Here is a 26,451-nt window from a genome sequence, read left to right as displayed (position 1 = left end):
ATCCTATGAATCAACCTCACAGTTGTGACATGAGAGTAATCATTCTGGTCTTCTTCAAAGAAGTGCATTTCAGGAATAATTTGGTCGACTATAAATTGTTTCGTATTTCTTCCAGTGATTTATTTATTTATTGCCTGAAATTGTTGCTTCATTTAAATAAAAATGATTTTCTAAACCAGGAGAATTCTCAACAGACTCTCAGCTTTAGAGGAAGTCTGTTGACATGTTATATGGAAAAATATGTTTTTTCCAATCAAAATAAAATACCACTTCAAAAGTTCTGTAGATGTAGGTACTAAGTGTACTTAGAAAATCAAATACAGTCAAAAATCAATATAAAACATTTCAATTGGTCCAAAACAAATATGTTTCCATTTATAGAAACTAAGAGTTTATAGACTCTTTTTAGATTTTTCTAAATCTAATCTGCTGTAGGGAAGAATGTGAGCAGCTTCCATCTCCATCCCTGGTATCAGCATCAAGCTCTGTGTGATAAAAAACTAAGAAAATCAATGCATATCTCAGCAATATTATACCTTATTGTTCAACAGTGCTGTTTTAAAGAGTCTGGTATTTTAAATAAGTAGTTACAACTACTAAAAAAATTGTGTTTGGTTTTGCTTTGGCACGTTGACAAGCTATCTTAGCTAGATACAGCAAACCTACTTGAAGGCTGACTCCCCTAGCCTGAGCCTTTGTACTTGTACTGACCCTGTGATGCCTCACTGTCCAGCTCAGCTGTAACTTGAAACGGGAGCAACTCAGAAAGCAAAATGGAGCCTGAAGTATTTAATCATTTTATCATCTAAGAGATTATAGAGAGTTAATTTCTCCGTGAAAAACACCCTATGAAAGATTACAGGGAGAATGCAAGTGTGATTCCAGAATTAAAAGAAATTAGGTACTAAACAGCAGGTAACAGCATTTTTATTCTTATACTGCCTGCAGAGAATACTTTCTTACTGCAACCTGGAAGACAACTGCTGTCATTGTTGGTTTCCAGTCTACAGCAGAATCGATACAGACTTATTTACTTGATTCAGAGGCGAGCTCCACTCTGCTTTATTTTCCTCAAAAAACAGTGTGCTTAGAAATCAACACTCAGCTTCTTGCAGCTGAGATATAAGGCAACAGCTTAGACTCAAAAGATGAAAAGCAGAATGAACTGTAAAGCTCCTTGAAGGTGCTTTTAGAGGCAGAACCCTGTTTTGGAAGATTTTTTGTTGTTGTTTATTTAAAGCAAACTGAAAACAAACCCACTACAGGCTTGGATCTCAAGGAGTCTTCAGGAGTCAACTGCTGCTAAATCACTGAATGGATTTTGTAAAAGTAGCCTCTTTCACCATCTGAATCAACTCTGGAAAGTCTGAAATAATTGTAGTTTAGGAAGGAGCATTTTACAAGAATGTGGCTTTTGTTTGATCTTTTGAGAATGAGAGACTTCAAACATGGGTGAAGGAGAGGGAAGAGCAGTTTCTCTGCAAAGCTGGCATTTGTGAGCTGTCTCCTACCATAACTACAAATGCTCTGCCCCAATCCCCACAGTGAAATCTTTCTCCGGGAGGTACTCCTCACAAAGCAGCTTCCAGTTTCTTCAGTCAGGAAAGCAGGACTGACCTGATCCCTATGCCTGCTCTTTAGTCTTCAGGGAAGTCAAGAATTGTAGCCCTGCTTCAAGGGGGAATTGCTTCTGAGATCACCAGCCTCCTTGTTTAGTCCTTCATACCATGGTTCAGACCCCCGTGACAGAGACCCTCTATACACATGGTGGTCTGCTTCACTCTTGAGAAGTGGTTCTGTCAGAAAAGGACACTAGCTGTGCTGACACTACTTTCCCTATTAAATTTCCATGTGACAAGGCAATATGTGTGCCCCACTCATCTTGCTTCATCTCATACGGAACCACTCATTAGCTCCTCCCAAACCCTCACAAGTAAATGCTGTGAAGTACACCCTGTAGGACTGCTGAGGAAACAGATATTTTAGAGGCACAGGGCTAAGCACCCTTGGATATTCACATACTTTCAACAGGAATAGCCATTTATAAAAGTTTTTCTCATACACAGAAGACACTAAGGATGACCTAGGCCTGTTCACACTGAAATTCAGGATCAAATTCTAACCAGTGAAGGGGTAAATCCACAATGTTAAGTCACATTTCTACTGAGTAAAAGCATTTAGTTTATATTTTGTAGAATTTTGCAAGAATGTTTTTACCACTCCCCTGTATTCAGATCCTGAACAGTGCTTTCTTCTGTTTCACTTAAATATTTGCTGAAGAATAGAACATACAAAACAAAGAATTTACATGTTTTCTCTACAAACATTTCTTCTATATGAGGAATAGAAGCATTATCCTTCTGCTTGAAAATTTCACATGCCTCCGTGCCACCTTCCAAGAACACAGATCTGCTTCCCAGTGAACACAATGCCATGAACCTCTCAGAATGCTTTATTTCACAGACTATATAAATTTTGCACAATTCCCACTCCAGCTCCATATGCTAGTTACTATTTCTGTCCTTCAGGAGGTCTTGATTTTGAATGAAGTAGACAAAAGGACTGGAGACCTCGCCATTCAATACAAAGCCAGTTAACTCTGACAACGAGTACAGCAGAACAACAGCTCCTTGCTGCATCATTGTTTAAAATCCCTACTCTGAGTGGCTTAGACAATGTACTTGCTCTGGGCTTCAGTGAACCACAAAGCACATTATTCACAAATGTCCAATTTTTAAAAAATACAGAGGAGAGAAGCACAAGCAAGTATTTTTCAATTATTTCCTGCTCTTTACTGGCCTAATAGGAGGGATTTTTTTATTTTCTCCCATTGCATTTCAGCAGTGTACATGCATGGGCGAGGTATCTCACGAAAGCAGTCAACACAGTTCTTTCTGGGATGTATATTTCAATATAAGACAAGTGAGGATGATAAAAACGGCAAAAGGAGGGCAGGGATATTCAAAAAGAGCACTACAGGGTGCAGCTTTCCAGACAAGCTCCTTTCCACTGAGGTCAGTAATAAAACTCCAAGAACCAGATTTGCAAAGCCCTTATTCTCCAGGAGAGAAGAGTAGCCTGCAGACTTTATCCAGACCTCACAGAAAGACCCGTGAAGGAAACGGCTCTCTGATGGAAGTGAAGCCTCACGTCAAAGAAAATGACTTCCAGTGAGGAAACAGCATTGGACTCCAGGAAAGCACATGCTGACGCTGCAGTCCTGGCTTGCTCTTTTGCTACTCATATAACCAACACACTCAGACACCAGCTGCTGAAGTGAGGCGCATATGGAGATGAATCTCCTTTCACTTAACATTGACTTAGATCAGTAGCAAATCAACTTATTAGTTGAACTTTAATATCTATACATGTCTTCAGGAGAAACAGAAAAAGATTCTCTACTTTGCAATGGTCAGCCTATTATGCCTATGCCAAAATAGTTACTTTTCCATTGTTTCAAAAGAAGAAAATGTGAAAATATATAGATGTGACCATGAACTAGAATTGCAATTTTACTCATTTTTTCCTCTTATGACCCACAATTTGTTAAGCTAATCAATATTGCTATGTTAATTACACAAAATGAGAATGTGAATGAGTATCTTGTCTCCAATATATTAACTAGCTTCATCAGAGGAAGGCAATAAAACCTATTCCATATCAGACCGTGTCATTCTTTATTGTTACTTGTTATTGACGCTCAGAATTTGATTATTTTATGGCCTGCAAAATGAAAATAGAAAGCCTTGAATTTGTCTCTTACCGGCTATAACCACAGATGCTACTAGTATTTATATAAATCGCTTGAAGTTTCATAAGCTGTGTTCATTAGTATCCCACAGAAGAAAGTTCTACAAGTTAATGACACATGTAAAAATAATGTATTTAAATCCATTAGAAATGCATTTGCACTAAAATCTATGTTTTAATACTACAAGCAGGCTTAATAAAATTAAATGCCTTTACCAGCCTTCCATGGATGATTCAGAATGGTATATGCTATACTACATCCTCTTATTTTCCATAGACAAAAGCCTTTGCATTTCTAATCTATCCTTAAATGGAATCTCTCATAGGCACTCATGCCCACATGCACAAAGAGGCCAGATACTTAACTGCAGCCAAAATGCTAACTACAAGTTAAAATCTTGGATGTCTAGACTATAGCAAAATATTCTGGCACCCCCAAAATCTTATTTTGGGCATCCTGGAGAACTCTCAGTCCCTTTTGACTTTAGAATCACTGTCTCTCACTTACTTGTCCCCATATTTATTTTCAATTGACATCTGAAAGCAGTATCTGATGTAAGTAAAATTTTTATCCCACCTTGGCAAAAGTCCTTCATGTTCTTAATAAGTCTTTTCTGTACAACCTTGACTTTAATGCTGCTGCATTCATAACTAGCAGTGAGGATTTTTTTTTCTAATTGATGCTGATCTACAAGCACAAAGTGTTGTGGATCATATTGGCATAAGTCCGCTCCAGTCTCTTACTCTGCTCCAGTGCCACGTCTCACCTGCGTACTGTGTCAGTGGCAGGGAAAAAGCCCCTCCATGACTTGTGCGTCCTTCATCAGTGCAATGATCTTGTTGGATTGGGTTTATACCAATCAAAGTAATGCAGCAACACAAACCAGCTACCCCTCACCTAAAGAAGTCCATGACTCTTTTCACCAGGCACTATGGGTCACTCTTTTCCCCAGGCACAATATTCTCTTCTGGAGACTTAACCCCTTCACACCACATTCCAACATCTTGTTTTCTTGTGGTAAATGAGTACATAATAATATTAACTGAAGTTGCGCTTCTCTGCTTAATTCCTCTTTCATTCACCCTCTCGCCGTCTCCCATCACTTTTGGATGGCTTAAACTCTGCCCTCCTCTGTGCATTGACTGGATTAAAAGGGAATAGAGTCTACAAAACCTGCAGCTAGCATGAAATAAAATATCATACAATGTCTCAGTGTAATAGCTATGGTCTTTATACTTCTGATTAAGTCTTCTTATTTATCCATATCATATCTGGACAATTAGCTGCCCAGTTACAAATGCACTCTGTCTTTAAAAGTTATTCTGAATCTAATAATGCCAAGAGTTCTGTTTCAATTTACTCAGTAGTAAGCAGCCACAAGACTTATCCTTTCATAAGCAAATAAATACCAGATTCATGATGGGATACATTTAAGTTGCAGCTACCATACAAATAAGCTTATTGGGAGCTATTGCTTTTACCCTATGATTAGAACTAGAATTCAGTTTTCCTATGAAAAGAAACACTGCCAATTTCAAATTGTTAAAATTGTGCTGGGATTACTAGCAAAACTTTAGATTATTAAAGCTGAAATAATTTAAATCTGTATTTATCACCTTTTATACTTTTTTCCCTTCTGTTTGCACATGCTTCAGAGCAGGCAATGAAAATTAACGCATTCAGCTTCAGGGATTCTAGACAGTTTCACTTAAATTAAACCCACATTCCTCCAGCTGGGATTCACAGACTGTGGGAGAATATTCATCAGGAGTTTTAATTGTTTTTTCCAGGATTATCTGTAGACAGATTTGAAATGTTTTCTATAGAAAGGCTCACATGACTGTTAGATATAATTTAAAGAAAAAAACACTTTAAAATACATACGTGTGAAATCAAATTTAAATAGGTAGTTTCCATTTGACATTTATTATAAAACAGAATTAAAAAAGAACAAGATAAGTTAAATATAGTTCAATGCAATATAGCTAGCCTGTACTATGTTAACATTTTTCCTCCTCCAGGACATAGTGTCTCCCTGTGCTTTTTTGTTCCTTTAACATCAAAAAGTAGTGGTATTTGAAAGCTTACAATTACAAAGAATTGAATTTCTCTTGCCCATTGACTTCTTTCTTTTTCTTTCACTTAAATAAAGAATTATTTTAAATGCATATGATAAATGATAACAAAGTTTTTCATCTCTGACCTTTGCATTGCTTTCAGTCACTCAAAAGGCTTAACCTTTACTTGAAAAGCCATGTACTGATCTAATGGGATCTTCAAGGAGAACAGATATAATGTCCTGATATATATATTTGCACGCTATAACCTTTAGCTCATAACCATATTCCAAGGTCACTTCAAGCACAGCTGTTACCTGCACTTGGGACACAGTCAAAGGATAGCGAAATAATATCCAGGTGACACCTTCACTGCAGGGTGGAATGGTTAGAGAGCCCTCATACACCCAGTAGTCACGCAGAAGAGGATCTGAAATTAAAAGGAATGTGGAATTTTAATGACATTAAGGAAGATAATTGTGTCTTTCAATTATGACAGCTTATGATAGCCATGGGCTTGCTCATATGATGAAGTTAGTATGCAGTAAGCTAAGGTCTGAATTTATAACCTGCCGAGCACTGTCCACTACTTTCTCGTGTGAATGTACATGAGCTTGTGGTCATTATATTACATTAACTTCCCCCTGCAGATGAGCATTTTAAAGATGAAAATGCCACTTTATAGATGTGAAAAATAACATGTGCACAACTCCTTAAACTAACACAGCAAATAAATAATATGGTGGGAAAGAACTCCTGTTAGTGTCAAAAGCTGCAAGAGACATCCCATTTTGAAGGCAGAGGGGCTGTGGTGATCAAATTTTAACTGAATTCTACATTTAGGATATGCCTCAAGGATGAATTTATTTCATTTTTTAGAAACATTCAGGGAACACAGCTCAAGACAAACTTTTCAGTTCGTGATTCTGGTGACATATTTTTTGAGATGTACTGCTGCCTCCTAGCTTTGGAAAAGTGAGTTGAATTTCAGAGGGGAAAAAAATCAAGGTTTATTTAAGAATAAACTTATTTTAATAATTTTATTAACTTATTAATAGGTTTATAAATAAATGTTGGAATAAACAGTTGTCTCTCAAGAAAACAACAATAGTTTGTCCAAGCAGAGTTTTAACTCTACATGCAACACGTTTGATTTTAATTATTTTAATTTTAATTCCTCAAAGATTCCAGTCACACTGCACTTCGTAAGTGAGACTACACAGGGTCTTCCTTTGCTGCTGTAGGCTATACTCACAAATGACTCCCTGACACAGCTTAAGAGTATGGAGAGAAAACTGCCTGACTGTAAAAGAGGGGACAAGAAACAAACCTAGAGAAGAACTGGAGACAAAGAGTGGTTAATCATGGCATGGAGAGCTAGGGGGAAGGTTGTGACTAGCTTGACAAGGACAGAATGGGAGACTAGAAACGAATAAACTTGCTTAGTTAACCTAACCTGTTACTGCCATTTCACTACTAGCTCAGAGGAATATCAGTAGAATTAAATCTTGCTAATGAAGCCTGTGTTTGTCCGTGAATGGATTTTGTTTTGTTGATGTAATTTTCTTTCTCAATTAGGGAATTACATAGCAAATCCATTGAAAGTGAGTTGCATTATCAAACACTCAAAAGTTAAGAACTGCAAGAATTAATTCAGCCCATCCTGTGCATGCATTGTGACACCATCTTGTTACATGATCACGTATGTCTTTTCTAGGTAACCTTTCATCATTTACTTGCAAAGATGGATGATTTTCTTTTGAAAAGCATCTAATAACATTTGGATTTCTCAGTACAATATGTGGTCCCTGGTCTTCTTTTTCCCATGGTATTCAAATCCTGCTTGTTAGAAGGACCACATTTTCTCATTTTTCATATTTCTAATGCACTCATTTCTTCAGTGTCCGAGTGCTTCACAAACATGAACTAATTTATCCTTCCAACACCCCAGTGTGGTGAGGAAGGACAGATTACCCCCACACTTTAAAGCTGGGGAACTGAGGCACAGAGAAGTTAAGGTCAAATGCATCTATTCATTTGAGGTGTTCGATATGAGATGCTTAGAACCTGATTTCTCAGAGTAGTTAACTTTCTATAGCACTTAATGCAGTCAGAGCACTGCTCCCATTGACTTCAGTTGGAGGTGTAAGCACTCAGCACTTCTGCAAATCAGACCCCATGATCTCAAGTCGGGCACCTAGAAAATGAGGAACACATAGTTAGAGATGACTTATGAAAATTTTGGTTTATGTGACTTGATCAGCATCAAACAGGAACTGTGAGGCAGGGGTCCTGTAAAAAACAACTTACGGTCACGCAATTAAAAGATGTTTTATAATGCATATGCATGAAGGGGCACAGGCAGCTTTAATTCCTGCAATTCCTAATTGCTGAGCACTTGACTTTGCAACCTAAACAATATTCTTTTGATATAATTAATATAGTTTAATGTAGACCTGGATTACTTTGGAAAATTAAAGATCTTGCCACTATGACATGGAATTTAGCTCAGAAGGATTCCTTGCAGAAACATTCATCTTGTAGAAACGCGTTTTTTAAAAAGCCACATTTTTATTCAAGACAAGGTAGAGGAAGTGGTTGTTTCATACTGTTACTCTTTAACTTTTAGCTATATGAATTTGAATTTGCCTCCCATTGTCACTAGTCCTTGTATGCTATACAACTGTCATTGCATTATGGCATTGTCTTTTGATGCTGCCAAAAAGCTACCCTGGCAAGTGCGTAACCTTACGCTTCCTATTTTATGCCGAAGGAGAGAAAGGAGTACACACAATTCCCCCTCTAGGTGGGATGATAAATCATCAAGAAAGCTAGCCACAGTGTTGCCAGCAGTGCATCGACTACAGTATCACATCCCACTCACACGACGAAGGTGCGGATTTATCATGAAGTTCCAAAGGGACTTCATCCCTATCCCTGTTAGCACCACTAGGTGCAAATGCATTACCACCTTATGGGACACACTCTCAGGCTTGCAGTCAGGCTATGCTTTAGATCAAGATTGTCTCAGCCTCTGCAATTAGCTAGTAATCCACACACACAAAAGTAAGCAAAGGCACCTACCTGGCAATAAAGAGTTGGGATTAAAACAGGGTATTGTTTTGGATTTTCCCTGAAAAAATGAATAAAAATCAATCTCATCTCTAGTTTCGTATTAAAATGATGATGAACAGAGAGGTAAAAACACTGTGTGTTCTTATAACATTAAGCCTTGAACTCCTCTGCAAAGCAACCTCATTAATAGCCCCCATTTAATCATCATTGCATTTGTCCTTGCAGCTTCACAAACACTTTTTTAATTCTATTTTATATTTTACTTCTAAGGTTATCTCAGCAATTTGTTAACTTTTTGCCTTTAGTACCTAGGCTCCTTCCATGTCCCAGCCTTGAAATTTTCTACATGAAATTCAGGGGTTCCATACAAAATGAGTTTAAAAAACAAGGGCCAAAGTGAGCTTTTCCTTGACCAATGTGGATAACACTTAATAAAATGAAGCTGGTTCCACATATTTAAAGCAAGGAAATTTTATGTATGCCAAAAGTATGTTTGACGCTGACCCTCTGAAAGTCGTTAGTATAACACGCTCACAATGACAAGGCCTTCCATGACCTTCCTCTACTTGGCTGTCCTTTCAGTAATGAAACTACAGAATTCCACACACTATTGTTTTCTCTGACACCTTCACAAACAATGAGTTTGTAATATTAAACATCATGACTGAAGTTTACGATATATTATTTGACTAAAAGAAGATTTTCAATTCCCTTCTAATAACAGCTCCTAATTTTTCTACACTTCAGCATTCACTGAAGTGAATGGCTAATCTCTCCAGACCAATACAGAATGTCTCATTAATACATTTCAAAATCTTTTAAAATCAAAGGTAAGTGTGATTATTTCTATGTTACAGACAGAGGCCATGAAGCAGAGAGATGGAAGTAACTTGCCCAAGGTCATTAAAGATAGCATCAACATTCTGGAGAGCACTCGTATCTCCTCAGTCCTGCTAGGCTTATTATCTGTCCTTCAGGATCCCCACACATAATCCACCTGACAAGACAGCATTGTGTTGTTGCTGATTTCCCACTGCAAGTTAATATGGGTGCTCAGTTCATCTATTCTTTTCCTCTACAAATTAAAACCAGATAAGTTTGGAGATACTGCTGCTGGTGTTCACTAAGCATGTTGCAGTGCTTGCATTCACACTGACTCCATGATAATCACTGAAAAGGTAGTATTTGCAATCAGTTACTGGTATAGGAGATCAAACTTTCTGGCCACCAGAAAAGGAAGTAACTACAAAGACTGTATATTATCTGAATACTGTAAAATGCTGAGGTTCTGATGCAGGCTACCAAATGATGGCTTTCACACATGGTTTTACTACAGACACATCTGAAACCCTTCTCTTGGCTTCATATAGACCCTTCGCTCACTTCCTCTCTGGTCAGTGAAGGAAGCATTTCTTCAGACAATGCCTTACCTTGTACTGTATGTCCTGGAGAATTTCAGTTACAGCCTTTAGGCCTACATGCTCTTTTCCTATCTGAAATACAGCAAGCAAAGATGAGTTTCAGTATTTTGCTATTTCAGAAACTGTGAGGCAAGACAGAGGTCAACCAGAACAGTAAGTTCTGCAGTTGTTTTTAGTTAAGCTACACAACCTTGTGTTAACCAAATACACTGATACATGGCAACTCCAAACAATTATATCGCTATAAAGCCATGAGTCAAAAGTAAACAAGGTGTAAATAACTTTAAAGCAGAGACAGAAACTCACAGAACAAGAGAAAGAGTCACAGTTAAGTCCAGTAAGTTTTGACTAACCCTGTTTTGCAGCATATACTGCATGTGGAGTCAAAATCATGCAGCATTATGGCATATAAATGCCAAGGACACAGTTTGTCTTTACCAGTTTTTGTCAGAAAAGCACACGGAAAGGAACAGAGCGAACAAGCGCGACAGACACTTTTTGAATTTGTTCCCACAGCGTTGCAAATCTGGCCCAAGGTATCTCTGAAGCTCGGGGGAGTTTTTTCCTGCCTACAGAGCGCAGAATGGCAGATCCCCTCCCTCACGGCATCTCTGGGATCCTGCCGGCAGCCTGCAGCACTGCCTTTACCAAATGCCTTTAAGGCACAGAAGATGGGGCTTTCAAAAGAAATCCGTTACTGAAATAAGAGATTCTTCTTTTCCATGAACTTTGTTCACTCTGCACACTGATTTCAGCTGCTTCTGATCTAAATCACCCAGTCTAGGACCCTAGCTTTTACCTTCAGAACAACATTGTCAAAACAGGAAGACTCAGAATGGCCTTCCACTTGATTTCTTTGCCAATGTGTACACATACGAGGTGAGCAATGAAGCAGGCATGAGTAAGAACCGGAGAGTTAGACCCTGAAAAATTTGTTTGCTTTTTGTTTCTCTTGGAATAGAATGGCACAGTAGTCACTGGAAGGAAACAATTGAATGTCAACAAAAGGTACTTTGTTATTTCTAGGAATTTAAGAGGATTTTCTTTTGTTTCAGAATGGGACTTCAATTTAAAACCTTCAAAGTGCGTAAAAGATATTGAAATCACTTCAAAGACGCTGTTTCTAAAGTAATAATCACCAAGGGCTGTCACTTAATCAGTAAAAATATTTTCACTGACCTTAAAATTATGTGTTTGAGAACTGTGGTGCAAAACTATTATATTTCCATGCCTTTAACAGGAAAAAATGGTCACCGAATTTCCTCTCCCTGTTCCTTTAATAAACAGCATAAATACTATTTTTCCTTGGTCAATTGTAATTATATGATGCCTTTCTTGGCTAATAAAAAAGCCCTTTGGAATGCTTAAGAACTCTGGTGAAGGTGAGAGACCAGAAATGGAAAATGTATCACTGAAGTTTCAGATTGATTTAAGAACTTACGAGTAACTTTCTAACTAACTCGAAGGTTACCTCTGCTGGAATTAGAAGGTGACTTACATAAGCAATTATCACACAGCCCTCTAGGATACAAAACTGAAGACTTTCTAACTTCCATTTTTAGCAGTTCTATCTGAGTGTTGGAGCTGTAACCAATGTACCTTTAAATTCAAACAGAGGTAAAGCTCAAAGGCACTCATAAACTCGTTATGAAATATGACAAATTAATAAAATCACTGTGAAAGAAAATCCATTTGATCTAAGCACGAACTCTAAGCCTTTTCCTCCAAACCCATTTAAGTAAAACAGTTTGCCATTTCTCATGAGAAGGATGAGAATCTGGTGTTTGAGGACTAAAACTGAAAACCTTCTTTATGGGGTGCAGCCTTTGAAAAACCTTCAACAGCAATTAGACTATGGGGCTAACTTTCCAGCTTGCATTACACCTTCTCGTCAGGAAGCTTTAAGCCTCCTCGTCACATGCTTTTCTGAGGGTCTGTGGCAAGACTCGTTACACTCTCAGTCTGCTGTCTCTGAAGAAGTAGTATGACCCCACCTCACATTTGTCCTGTGTGAAGAAACACACTTGTCCCTCTGTTCAGAAAAGCACAATCCTACTACCAGTTTTCGGCTGTGCGAATGGGTTAGTAGGCTTTTTTTCCTCTTTCCTCCTCCCCTCTGTGTATTTCCTCAATCCCCAAACAGCAGGCCTGGCCAGGAATGGAGAAAAACACATTACAGAGATAGTGAAGCACTTGTACCTCCTGACAGCCCTCATTCTGCCCTCAGAGGAATCGAGATTGGATGTCTGCTTATAGCCAGAGTCACAGAGAGATGGTGGACTATGTATTATCCCTTCTTTAACTAAGATACTTCCAACATCCTGTTTAAATAAGAATTATTTATTTAGCACATACACAGAAGATGTGACTGAGAAGGATCTTTTGAATAGAATACCAGCAGTCATACATTGTTTTATTTTATGAAATCATTAAAAATGAAAGAAAATGGAAAGGAACTCATTTTCCTCAGACAAATGATAGTGCATGGTAACAAGTGCAACACAGGAAACTTACCTGCACAAACAAAGCAATAATAGCTATGCCGTGCTTCTTCCCTACTGCCTCATCAATGCTGCTGTACAGTGTGGAGTTCCAGTGCATTAGATGAAGCTAAAACAAAGCAGTGCAAATAGACCAATAGAGAAATATGTTTTGTAATAAAAAAACACCAGCAGTTAACGTCATTTAACAAAGCTTCAGCATGTGTGTGTGTGCATGTGTGAATATACATATGTGCATGCCTATGGCTGTGCATGTATATATAAGTGGATTCCTATTCTAAATATCAGGAATGCCAAGGAAAAAAAGGTCAGCTGTAGAGAAAGTGACGTATAGCCAGTTACCAAATATCTACAACAAAAGTGTGAATAACTGTGCTAATGAGCCTAATGATGATTTACCAACTCCCTCACTCTGAGTACTGAAATAACATCAGCTAATGAAACCCACCAATGTTGCCTCTCAGCCAGCCAGCTCTCTTCCAAGGCAGGTGTATGATTATGGACATGGGCTGTCCAAACACACGTTTGACTGGCTGACTGTACTATCTTAATGTCACTTGTCTCACATATCACCTCCCAAGATGAGTCACTCAAATATCAGTAGTAAGAGTAGGAGAAGTGATTTCAGGAAAGGCTAAACATAAAGAAAGTTAAGCAGAGAAAAATGGCTGGAGGATCACCTTAGAGACAGCAGTGAAAGGGATGCTGAAGAGTAAAATATGAGCCCTCAGCTGCCTTCTTCCACAAGGTAGCAGGGCCTGTAGGAGTTAATGCATGAATACATGTCAGGCAGCAGACACCGGATGGTAAACACAAAGCCTGTTCTGGTGAGGTGTCACAGCATGATTTGGGAAGTGGTGTTTGAGACAAGTGCTGGAAGACAGACTAGCAGGCGGTTGGAAAGGGAGGGAGGAAGGAAGGAAGGGGAAGAAGGGGAAGGACAAGGGTGGGAAGGGAGATGGGGGGAAAGAGGGGAAAGAGAAAAGTGCTGGAAAACAGACTGACAGTTGAAAAGAGAGAAAGAAAGAGAGAGAAAGGGAGGGAGGGAAGGAAGAGGGAAGGAAGGACAGAAGAAAGGAAGGGTGGATAGGCGGGAGGAAGGGAGGAAGGGAGGAAGGGAGGAAGGGAGGAAGGGAGGAAGGGAGGGACAGCGCTATCTACTGAGAGGTAATACGCATTTCAAACATGAGTTTTGCCAGCACTAATGCTAAAATGCAATCTCTGTGGCTGGTCTGATAACCATTGCAGAGCTTCAACATCCTAAGCACAGCTGCTTTGAAGTTTATCTGCCAACAACTTTTGCACATTCCACATAGATAAAATAGCTAAAAAAATACAAACTCTTAGATTTAATTCCCGTTGTAAAATCATGATCAATGTTTTGCTCTGTCACGTGTCTAAGGAGTTAAAATGTCACCATGTTATCTAACATTGTTTCCACCTTCAGCAAAATTAGTTTTTAAAACAGATAGTGTCTTCTTATTTTGTGTTTTATTTCTGCACAGTAACAGCCTCTGTGAAATGCTTATTGCCCCTTAGACAACAGGAGTTCACTTGGGCATCTCAGCATTTCAGAAGACCAGTTCTTCAAGCAATCACTCTCCCCTTATTTAATCTCCGATGAGAATTTTGGGCACTCCTGTTGATGACTGTCATTTCAAAAGTCAATACAAAATTTTAAATGAACATATTGTAAATCAAATTAAATTCCAAATTATCATACAAATAATTCTATTCATGCTGATCAAAGGTATCTGCCGTGCTAAAAACATGAAACTTTTTTCTTAAAAAATATAATAATTCATTTGCACATAGGAACAGTAATACAAATGTACTTGCCCACAGCTACAAAACTTCTAGACATACAAATGTTCCCTGTTAGAACTAAGCTATCTATTGCCCATGGATTTACTTGGTGTCATGTATTTTATCATCCGTAAAAAGCTTTGTTACACATTCGATTTGCCTTTGGCTTTTAAAGTAACAAAACCACAGGATCAAATAATGAGATTTCTGTCTCCAGCGCTCACTTTAGCAGACACAGAGCTACCGCCACCCAAGAAGACGAAGTCAGAGCACGGCATTTTCCGAGACGAGCCTGGCGTTTGCATCAGCTATCCACAAGAGGGGGCTCACGGAGTCCCACGATCCTCACCAACATCCCGACGTTAGGAAGACGTTAAACGCGAAAGAACGAGGTTGGGGTGACTGCAGTCGGGATGGCAATGTCCTTGGTGCGGCTAGAACAGCGCTGCATGGCACCGCGACCCGGTTCGTTGGAAATGTCAAAGCAAGCTTGTCCTTTGGTGGCTGGAACAATAGCGCTGAGGGCGATCACCAAGTGTAAAGAGACCATGACTTTGACTGCGTCAACAGGCGGGTCTTGGCTAAAGCTGCCGTGGCATTCAGCGTGTCACGCTCCTTTGGAGTTGAAGTCTAATCTGACATTTGTCTGCATTCTGACAACAGTGGGTTTTTTCTGAAGATTTGAAAGGAAAATGCTGAGTCCCAGCAAGAGGAAAATGACCAAGCACTTCAGACCGTACCAGCAATGACCCCAGTTTATCCAGAAACAGACTGTTGTCCTGTCTTAGGCAACAGGCTCATCAGGGCAGAGACTTTCCTATGATGAGGCTATATATCAGGCAGAAAAATGACACTGAAACCTCTGTGTAACACTATAAAACATGAAGAGGTCTAGAATTAGTCTGTGCAGCAGCATAAACAGCCTGGCAGGAAGATGTGCTGCAAAATACACTTCTGTGTGCTGCATGAAAGGGGGACCACAGTGCGAAAAGCCCTGCAGCTGGAACTGCTTTCCAAGGAACATACCTACTGGCCAGCAACTCTTCCCACCTCTCCAGGGGACATAGAGAGAGTAAGTTAAGTATTAGCTACGCATTTTAAGAGTACCTTTAGGTCTCTGCATCCCCTCCAGGCCTCCTTCCTTTCCACCAGCTCAACAGAGGTCAGGATGGTCTACTACAAAAAAAACCCGTAACATGAAGACAAAGAAGGGATGTATTTGAGGTTAATGTAGACACTCCTAGACTAGGATCAGGTTTAGTAATCAAGATTACTAAAGGTACTGAAATAGGCAGTCAGCACTTTCCGGTCCAAAGGTTTCTGTAACTTTGAGGTTCTGCTCATGGATGCTTAAAATACACAGTAGGCTCCTTGGAACAAGAATCATCATTTTGTACTGGGTTGCTAAAGCCCAAGGTAGAACAGACTTCTGGTCTGTGTTTAAGATGCTACTGTGTTACTTCCTCAGAGGTGGCGATAACTACAGTGGATTAGTGATGTATTTTTTACACAGCAGGTTGTAAACTTGCTGTCATAAACACTGTGCTGCTAAATAGTATCAGCAGGTTCATAAATGGATTAGACAAATTATAGACAAGTCCAAAAACAGAAACTAAAGAGACCAGGCAGAGATGCCGCCTCTAGCACTCCTAGTCCTGTGATGGCAGATGACCGGGGAGTACAACAAAAAGTGGTGAGGCTCATGTGCTCTCCCTACACAGCATCCCTTACTGACACTGCTAAGACTGCATACTGGGTGGACCACAGGCCTGATCCAGCAGCGTATTTATTATGTTCCCATGTTCTGAATCAAGGTGATATTCAGAATAGCTATTCACAGAAAAGGTTCTGTCATTAGGGATTTACAAACTGAAATTAGACAGGCAACCTAATGGAAAATAATAATTAATACCATAAGATTTCCTAACAGGCCAACAGGCCTCACATCTTTTGCTCTAACTCTGATAAGCCCATGCGTGCACACTGAAATAAATAAACGGATGTCAACATGCACTTAAATAAATGCAAGTCAAATAAAACTAATTCTTTTACAGAGCAGGAAAAACGTAGCTCAGATGGGGGCTGGGTAAGTACAAGAAAAAGTGATTCAGAAACGGAAATATTAGCAAGGAAGTAGTAAGGCCCAAGTGTTTGTAGCAAAGTGTTCCTTTCAAATCGTGGTTTATCCTGTGTATTAGTGTGGTTCTCTGAACCTGTTCTGCCTTTTGTTTGCTCTTTTTTTATTTGTAATGTGACATCAGATGAAAACATCAGACAACAGCTTAAAAAAAGATGGCAAAAAGTCTACAAGCATTACAAAATTTGAACTCTAGAGAGTACAGTCCACAAACAACATGGCCTGTAACTCTTGTTAATATTTGTGGGAATCAGATGTGCACAGAGGAAAGACTCCAGTGCTTTTACAAATCTTGAAACTGTCAATATAATATAATGCCCATGCACATTGATAACTTCATACCCGTGCATCTGTATCATACAAGTAGCAATAGCCAGAGAGGCTTATTAGATTAATACTCTGTATTTTGGTAACCTTCAGTTTTACATTGATTTGAGACAGCTATATAAAAAGTGCATACTCACAAGGGGTGCCAGTCTCCAATATGAACATAACCATGTGAGTTTTTCTAAATAATCAGCTGCAGTGTATTGGCAGCTTATCATTGTGTGGTTTTCATTCGGAGTACAAACAAGCTGCACATGCCAGTATGGCAGCAGAGGCTCTGCTCAACTTGTTAGCTAATGTTTTGATACTTGGTAGTTTTGATGGTTCTATACAACCAAAATGAGTCAGCTATGCTGTTACCGATTATCGGTGGCTGGCTCGGCATGCCAGACAGTATATTTTTACAAAACAATCAGAAAGCTGTAAGAAACTCCTTAGCACTCAAAAAATACATTTTTCTCTTGGATAAAAAAATAATTTGGAGCCTGTTAACATTCCAGCTGTAAATCAAAGAATTGTAGTGGTGACTTCCTTAAAATCAGATAAACTCACAACTCATGAACACAAATGATAATAAAGTGCTGATAAAGTTGATTTGTTCTGTGAACAGCTGGAGAGACTCTCCTTCACAGGAAAGATTAAGAAATTATTCCAGGTCGCAGAGCAACCCCACAGAAGGATTATTCTGTATGGAACAAATTCAGAGAATCTTCTCAATTTTCATCCAGTCTCCACTCAACCAAAAGACTACTGATCCCAGTCCTACTATCCTCGCTTAGGAAAAGCTGACACTGACATTAACAAGGGGCCTGTCTCAAATCAAGACTTTCTCAAAACTGAGTAAGGACCTGAGATTCTGGCTTTAAAATCAATAAACAAATGAAAACCCTACCCTTAAATCCATTCCTTTCTCTACCAAAGAAATACCTTTTATGTCAATACGAAAAGAAAAGGCCTGGGATGGTAGATTTTTACACAGAATCAGAGTCCCTGGGATGACAGATTCTGGCAGGAATCAGAGTCCCTGTATATGATCTAGCCCATTTATCAGTTCTGGAAGCCAGTTTCTCTCAATAAAAAACAGAGTTACAAAAAGACATACATTTTTCCCGTCTGGGGCACCGGCTGCTCTGTGGAAATCTGCAGGGTCCTAAGCTCCCTGAGAACAAAAATGATCTTTTAAGCTCTGTTGACCTTACTTTATTCCCAGCTCACACATAAAAACATATAATGACAGGATAATTTATGTTGGAAGTGGCCTCTGAAGTTCAACTGCCTCCTTCCCCCATTCACAGCAGCACCAACTTCAAAGTTAGTTGCTAATTCAAAATCAGATCAGGTTGCTCAGGGCCTTGTCCAACTTAAGTTTTGCATATCTCCAACGATGGAGATCCCACAACCTCTCTGGGTAACCTGTTCTGTTTGACCTCCCCCGTAGTGAAGAATTTTTTCTCCTTGTACTTAATCAGAATCTCTCTTGTTGCAACCTGTGTCCCTTGCCTCTCGCCCTTTCACATTCCCCAGGAGACTCTGTTCAGGAGCCCAGGCACAAATTGCCCATGACCGCCAGAGTGATGCCTCTTGACTGACTCCTGAATGACGTCTCTTTCTCAGACCCTCTCAAGTCATCCACCTATGTGAATGACCGTGCTTCACCTAAGCTTACTTTCACCTAAGTTTACCCAACTCTTGCAACCTCAGGAAAGTTGCTATAGCTCTGTCCCTTGCTGCGACATGCTGGTGTACTCACCCAAGCGCCAGACCAAACATGAGACAGGCTCATTCCTTATAGGAAAATACACTCTGAAATAAATCACAGCTCATCTTTTGTTATGACATATCTGATTGATTAATGGTAAGGGGAGAAGAAGGACTCTGCTCCAATGTTTCTGCACTCTTATGTGACCTTAATGTTACAAATTTGCTGTAAACCTGCACAATCTGGAATGACTTGCTACCATAAAAAGGAGTCCATATACTATAACTGCTTTCTTTACGAATACTTATTGCTAGACTACTGAAACCCTAATTTGTTATTGGGATCCCTATAAAACTTTGTTCAATGTGCAGTGTTTTCACTGGCTAAGTGAGGCAGTTTGGAACAAAGCACCAAGCCCACACCCCATTGAAGTCAAGGGGAAATGTGCCAACAGCAAAACTCCTCCTGACCTCCCTGGCACCAGAACCAGGCCCTACAGGGGACTTATGCCTGATAAAGCCACCAGCAGCAGAGGCAGCAGGAGGCAACATGAAACACCTGCCCAGCCTGGGTGTAGGTCCTGCCTCAGCCTAATTGGTAACCATAGCCCATATTGCAAGAGGTTGTGACATGGGGGATCCTTCTGTTCAACAGGCTCCTATTTTTGCTCTACACACAGTAGAAGACAGTCATTTTTAAATAATTCCTCTTCAGATCTGCACATTAAACTATTAGAACATCAGATTGTGACACTATCGTCACTAGGCTTGCTTGAATCTATGCTGCTGTTCCAACAGCCATTGTACTTTTTTCACTCTCTACACTCTTAGTCTTTACTAAGGAGCTAATTTTACAAAAGCTTCCTTCTTCAATGCATGCTGCATCATGTATAAATTAATCTTCTGGAAAGCTTTGTTCCTTGGTCAGAACTAGGTTATACAGCTATTTCTTGTTAGCTGTGCAGCTAGCAATTACAAGCTCCAGAAAAGTCTGCTTTGTCTAGTAATATTAGAGGACAAGAAGGCATCTAAGGATGAGAGATATGTTATCGCTCTCATATCTTCCCAAATCTTATTTCAATTCATATAGGCTGTACCTCAAAAGACTAATAGGTGAATACTGCATCACCACATCTTAACCACAGTTGCACCTAAAACATGTTAGTGTGGAAATTTTGAGCATATTGCTTTTTGTCATATTTCTGTTACTGCTGAGAAAGAGAGTGGAGCTCAAACTCTGTTATGATCCCACATAAATGCCATCTCAGGGATGAATCTGTATCCCTAAGGTAAATTAAAGCAGCTTTAGAGCTGCTCTGCTAAAGATTGTAGAGCTAAGAACTGTTCTCCTGGACTTACCCAAGTTTGTTAGAGATCAGCATATTCCAGTTTCATTCACAACATGCCATAAAAGCTGAGGAGGGAACAGTACAAATGGGAAACCCTGGCTACCTAACTAGGGCCAGCATAAAGTCTTTTTCCTGCTTTGAGAGGGATGAAATGAAGCTGAGGATTTCAGCTAGTAATAATGGAAGGCAACACAGCCTAGTCGTACAATAATGATGTGTAATTTCAACAATGCAAATACTGCATAAACAACATCACAGGAGGACTAAATGTGGAAAAATTGTGTCTTGCTATTACACACGTGCACAAGAATTTATGAGTTGATACTTAACTTGGCACTGAATTGTTTCAGGAAGCAATTGACTAAGCTGCTGGCAGTGACCATAACATACAGTAATTAAGTTCCAAATTCTCACAAGGGGACCGAACCAAGGATATGACCAGGGCACACAACTTCAAGAAAAGTGATTAAAAAAATAGAAAGTTAGTTATTAACAGCCTGAAGGAGAGGTTTAGGAAATTAAAGTTAATGGAATTGATACAGTGGCTGTTTGAAAATGTCTTAGGAGAAGCAGGAGTATGTGTATATACTCCATGCCACAAAAAAAGAAACAAAAACTCATAAAGTAATAAAGCGTGCATAGTTAAACATTACAGTTCAGTCAAGGTAAATATGCTTCCTTTGAGAATGCAAATAAAAGCAAATGACTAGATCACAAACTGGGCAAAATCATGAAGAAGAAGAGGACAAGGAAGTAGCCAAGGGAGTTAGGTTATTAATCAGTGTACTTCGTTTATGCTTGTAGACTTGAATTTTTCAATGCTTCTATTGTGGATAGGTGCCAAAATGCCACCAAATTTCAGCAGAAATCAAATCTTCTTTAAAATTTCATACATAGATCATTGTCATAAAAAATAACATAAAGGGAACTCTGTGCCTATCTTTGAAAGCAACACTAATTTCAGCACTAAGAGAGACAAGCTGAAAGCAGCGCCAAGAAACACAGATGACAACACTGTTAGCGTTGAAAACCTCCTGATCAATATCATGTGGGAGAAGGGAAAGCACAGGTTCTGCTGAACTTCTGCTTGTTACCATTTATTAAAAGTGTTAAAGATCTAGCAGGTCTAGTCTGTGGGTTAACCGTCAGACTCCAAGTATGTACAGAACAAGATGACATTCCCTGAACAAAGAAGTCTGTAATCTAAAATCAGAGAAATTAGGTGCAAACAAATGAAGGTGGAGCAGAGCACAAGGTATCCTGGGGATACTGTCTAAACAACTTCACAGTAACAGTGTGAGATACTATATGTCTCAGGTCAAAAGCTACATTCACAGCAAAAACATGCAGAACAAATGCTTGACTGGGACAGGGTAGTCCAGAGCCCTTGCTGACTGGTGGTCTCCTCTCCATCAATATGTTTGAAAGAGGGCAGAACTCTAACATGGCTGTAAATAAAATTATTTTAGTTGGATCATAAAAGGAATGGTTGCAAAGATACCTTCCAAAATCTATTCTCTTTCCAAAAAGCCAGCCAAGCAACAGCAAAAGTAGTCTAGGCAATTGTGCGGCATACCTTCAGGTGTGCCACTGAAAAGGTAAGGAATAGTGGGACTACTGAATTATTTGCAGCATCTCAGGAAACACTCTTGCAGTTGCTGGGGCAAATCGCTTGTGCTAAAGAAGTATCTACATTGGTAAGCCACACTGAAAAAAGAATAATAAAAACATTGCAACATCTAACATTAAAGAGGAATCTGTGTTGCCTTTGAACAGTCTAATCACATGCAGTAGCCTCATTTCATATAAGACAAAGAACTACTGGTCCATTGAAAAAATGAAATTAACAGCAGGAAGTACTGATGTATATGGAAAGACTCAAAAGACTACAGCTACGAACAGTAAGCTAAAAAGAAAAGTAATGGGAACCATAAAAAAATCCAACTGAGTACTCTTCTTTCTGTTTCAGCAAAAGAAGCCAAAAGGTTAAAAAAAAAAAAAAAAAAGAACATTAATTGAAAATTATAAAAAAAGGAAAAACAGGTTAAATCTTATGTCCCTCTTCTAACCAGAGATGGACTAACTCTTCAGAGAGAGGCTTCATTTCCACTGTATACAAGGTTAGGAAACAGGAAGGGGACACAAGGAGGCTGACACAAAGCCAAACACCACAGCAGTTCTCTCAGCATTCACAGGGAGGCAAGACATGGGCACAAACTATCTTCATGGTTAATTCAACCACAACACCAATGTCTTTACCTATCTTAAGTTTCTGTGAAGGACACAAATCTGCAGAAAGCTTTGCAAACCCCACCTAGACCCCTTTTGTTCAGGCCTTGAACAGAAGATCAAAATATCTCCTCGTTTGCCCACGGAACCTGCTGACATGTAACATTAGCTTGCCTGTTTCTTAGGAAAATCATTGGCAAAACATCGAAGGGTACAGGGGAAACTGAGGATGCTGTAACTTGTAATTTGTGGCTGTTTATTTTTTCTTCCCATTTGAAAGCACAAGCACTGCTTACTTCTACTGGCACGCACAGGAGATGAAAACAGGAATTAATAAAAAATTAACATTTTTCCAACTGTAATAAAAGCATACAGGCTAAGAAAAGGAATGAAAAAGGCAAAATACCCTTGTTTTTAGATTGCTGACTTTCGGTATCAACCTAATCAGCAAGAAAATGAAAAGCTACACAGTTACTACTGTCAGATTCATAAGTCAGGCTCCTCACTGTGCCAAGTTTCTGCTCAGTGTGTGAAGCAAGGGGCACCACAGAGCAGGTTATTGTTCCTTGATACCACATCTGGCCCCAGCAAACATGTAGGCTGAGGTGCCCTGAGTCTGCCCTTACCTGTGCTAACAGGAACAAATATACATTCAAGCCTTTCTTTCTCCTTCCCTTGAACTATGAAGGCCAGGAAGGAAAAAGCAAGGATTTTAGTGCAGGACTCTCCAGCCTGCTTTTACTCTGGATTCTTGCCAACCTGAGTGGGTGTATGTGTGTGCCTGTGTGTGCTTTTATAGCTCCACAGTTAGAAAGAGTGAAGCTTGGAAAAAGGACTGGCCCTTGATGAATAGTTGATGATATTACAGACTAGCAATGCTGTCAAGAAGACAGAAAACACAAAGTGCTATGGGTTAAGTATTTAATTCTGGAAGTGTTATTTATATGACTAAGCATTTAATATAAGTATGTCCAATTCCACAAAGTGTTGGCTGCAATCTGTTACCTTGGATTTAAAACCAGACTGTTCATATGTAGAAGGATTCAAATCCCTGATTTAATTTTCAACAATAGATTCTCTAATGAAGGCAGAATAAAAAACACTCCTTCCCTGCTAATTTACTAAGTTTTATTAATAACTGATTTGAATCCCACAGTTCTCTGTGTTTCAAAGCTAAGGGTCTCTCTAAAGAGATGAGAATCTGCAGCTGCATGTTATCTTCGTAAACCATAATCTCGACTGTTCTCCAGTGAGCAGTTGCTCTTGCATACTACACTCCTCTAGGAAACTCAGTTAGGTTTTTTTTCTGTGATGTTGGCTAAGCTTCCATTGAAATAATAAACTTCATTACACATTTCCAACAGTTTTCTCTTGAATTGCAAGTTTGCAGATTGCATAATGGTGTTATACTTTTCTCCTCTCCCATAGTTCCATAAACTCCCCAAATTTAGTTAAACTTTAACTGTTCCCCAGTCCAGTTCATCATGTGGCTTAATGCTGGCATAGCGAGAAGGCAGGAATGACCAGTGAGACCACCTCATTGGCAACAGTGTGGTCTATGGACCAGGGCATCAGATAGCCGTGTGGTTAAGTTGCTGAACTGGGATTTACAACCTCAGTTAGGTATTTTGGTACTACAGTGTCTGAAAATCTTACTAGAATTCAAGCATCTAGGAGTCATGAGTCAGTTCTCTGTCAGTTCTGAAAAAGGCATCATGTGTGACCATGGCCAAACAATTTAATCCCTTTGAACTTGTTTTCTACCAGTTCGTTGGCAATAGCAGAACTTGTCTCCCTCACACTGATGTTTTAAGGATTACATTATTTGTGCTTGTGAAGCACTCAGGCATGACAGCAAATACTTGTGGAAGCCTTCAAAGGTTTTCAGATCTTAGATGATCTACAAGTTTCATCCTTTACCTCTTAAGAGCCATGCATGCACCATTAGCACAAATAACACAAAATTTTGGGTTTTTTATCAGAAAGCTAATATCTCTCTCAGAGTATTCACTCATGAACTGGGGCCACCCTAGGAACTGGTCCTGACTCAAGCATGCAGCATGGAAAACAACAAAATAAGGAATCTCCTTTCCCAGCTTCTTCCACAAGTGACAGGTCTTAGAAAAACAGTTAGACCTAGTGGTTAGGGCAAAGTGCTAAGGAAAACCAAACAGGAAAACCAAGGCACCAGGAAACTGAAGCAAGATGCAAGCAGAGTGCCAGCAATGATCATGGCAGAAATTAGAAAATTATGTACAACTGAAGCAAATCACGTCAAGGGCACACAGCTAAGAAAAATGGCAAGGAAGAGACTTGAGCAGTCATCTTGTTGCACTCAAACCTGGGTTTAAACCCTCTTCAGAAGTCCCATCTTCTAACTGACTACACAAGCTCTTCTCCCACAGCAGAGAGAAAACGTAAGTAGCCATCTTGTTAGAGCTGGGAATGGGATTTGCAATAAGGGATGTCACGATAGCAGCCTCTATATCCATGAGTACAAGCACTGTCACCAAGACACTTGTGTGAGGAAGTAGAGCAAGGAGAAGGCAAAGCTGAAATTCTGCTCAAGGAGTGGAAAAGATTCACATCTTTTTAAAAAGTATCAGAGGCTCTGTTGTTTCCACCGCAGACAGGGATTGCTAAGAGCTATTTTGTTCAAGGTTACTTGCCTGCCTCCACGAGGATGCGGCGCCACCAAACCTTTTACTACAGGCTGCAACTGAACATTGCATCTTAGCCCAGCACGACTGCAAGAAAATTTGGTGCAACATGTCTATTACAGGCAAAGCGCAAAGACTGGCTGCAGCTTCTGGCAGAACTAAACCAGTAAGCTGAGGTAAGATGGAACAGAGCCCAGAGAAGGGCTCCCCTCTTGAGTCACACCTCATTTTCTTCTCATTCTCATTTCCTTCACCCAACTTCTCTCCACCTGCGACATTTCTCCTTAGAAGAGTTTTTCCTATTCTGCTCAGCCATTTGTAGCTTGGACCATTTATTTCTTAAAAGAATACTGAAATTCTCCATCCTGGTAGAAGTTACAAATCACAGACTATTGCAACTGCTACCTCAAAAGAGTTTTAGGTGCATATGAGAAACAAAGCTTCTCCACACACAACTCGCTGTAAATAAGACAACTCTTAAAAGAGAGACAAAAGGATAAAGAAGCTTCAGTATAGACTGTTAATGCCACTCTTCTTTGACCTGCTGTCTGGCAGCTTGTACGTCTTCCACAATCCAATAAATAAATTGCAGATTTTGCACAGAAGGGAAATCACATTTGCTACCTCTGAAGATGTGTACAGTTCTTCCACAGAGCTTAACTGAGCATTTCTCAGGCGCCGGCCAAGCTAAAAGCATGTTTGTGCTAGCACATCAGCCCATTTTTGCACCTGCTTTCACGAATCCACAATACAAAGCGCATAGATGTATTCCCTGAAAAATTCAAACTTTATGTGACTGAGCAAAACAAGGGCCAATCCAAGCCCATATTGACAAATTACCTAGAAACAAAGTATACTTCAGAGATTGCATGTGCCCATTTAGGTCAAATTAACCCTCAACCACAATAAAAATATAATACTGAAAGAGCTTAGCAACTAGCAATCTCAAGAGTCATAAGTTGCTCATGTGTGCTTTTACAATGATGGCAATTTCGTTTATATCTTGTTGCTGGTTTTCTGTTTCCCAGTATACTGGGAGGGGATGGAGACCTCCCAGCTTTGTACCACTACAAAAAAAACAAACAGAAGTCACATCAATTAGGAGACCACAGAGTGCACAGTACACAGAAAAATGCAGAAAAATACTTAAACACCTGCACATATGGGGCTAGGATCCCACGTAATACAATTCACTGACAGCCCTGGAATTGGTGCTAGGACCAATTTTGCCCATGGAGTGCTGTGTAAAGCTAAGTATTATTGTTATGTTTGTAAGCGGCATCTACATAATGTGTAAAAAATTGTTTGTGTATAAATCATTGCAGATTTGGAAAACAAAACTGAAAACATCTGCTTAGATATTGGCCTGATTTTCCTGTGTTTTTCCACAATTCTGTCCTCAAAAATTAGATAATGTCCAATGGGCATATCTACTTTAAA

General features: G+C 39.5%; 1 protein-coding gene across 1 annotated transcript in view; it reads right to left on the bottom strand.

Annotated features, from left to right (window-relative positions):
- The window catches only part of CA8 (carbonic anhydrase 8), a 50,462-nt gene that overhangs the window by 13,430 nt on the left and 10,581 nt on the right, over nucleotides 1-26,451 (bottom strand). Inside the window, exons 4-7 of the mRNA XM_050892137.1 lie at nucleotides 12,819-12,914; nucleotides 10,314-10,376; nucleotides 8,893-8,941; nucleotides 6,126-6,238 (exon numbers count right to left, since the gene is read on the bottom strand). Coding sequence (XP_050748094.1) covers nucleotides 6,126-6,238; nucleotides 8,893-8,941; nucleotides 10,314-10,376; nucleotides 12,819-12,914 — 321 coding nt within the window. The remainder of the gene's footprint in view (nucleotides 1-6,125; nucleotides 6,239-8,892; nucleotides 8,942-10,313; nucleotides 10,377-12,818; nucleotides 12,915-26,451) is intronic.

Source organism: Gymnogyps californianus, chromosome 2 (genome assembly GCF_018139145.2).
Source record: "Gymnogyps californianus isolate 813 chromosome 2, ASM1813914v2, whole genome shotgun sequence".
Lineage (NCBI taxonomy): Eukaryota > Metazoa > Chordata > Aves > Accipitriformes > Cathartidae > Gymnogyps > Gymnogyps californianus.
Note: the sequence above shows the minus strand (reverse complement) of the source record. Positions and strands in the feature narration are given on the sequence as shown.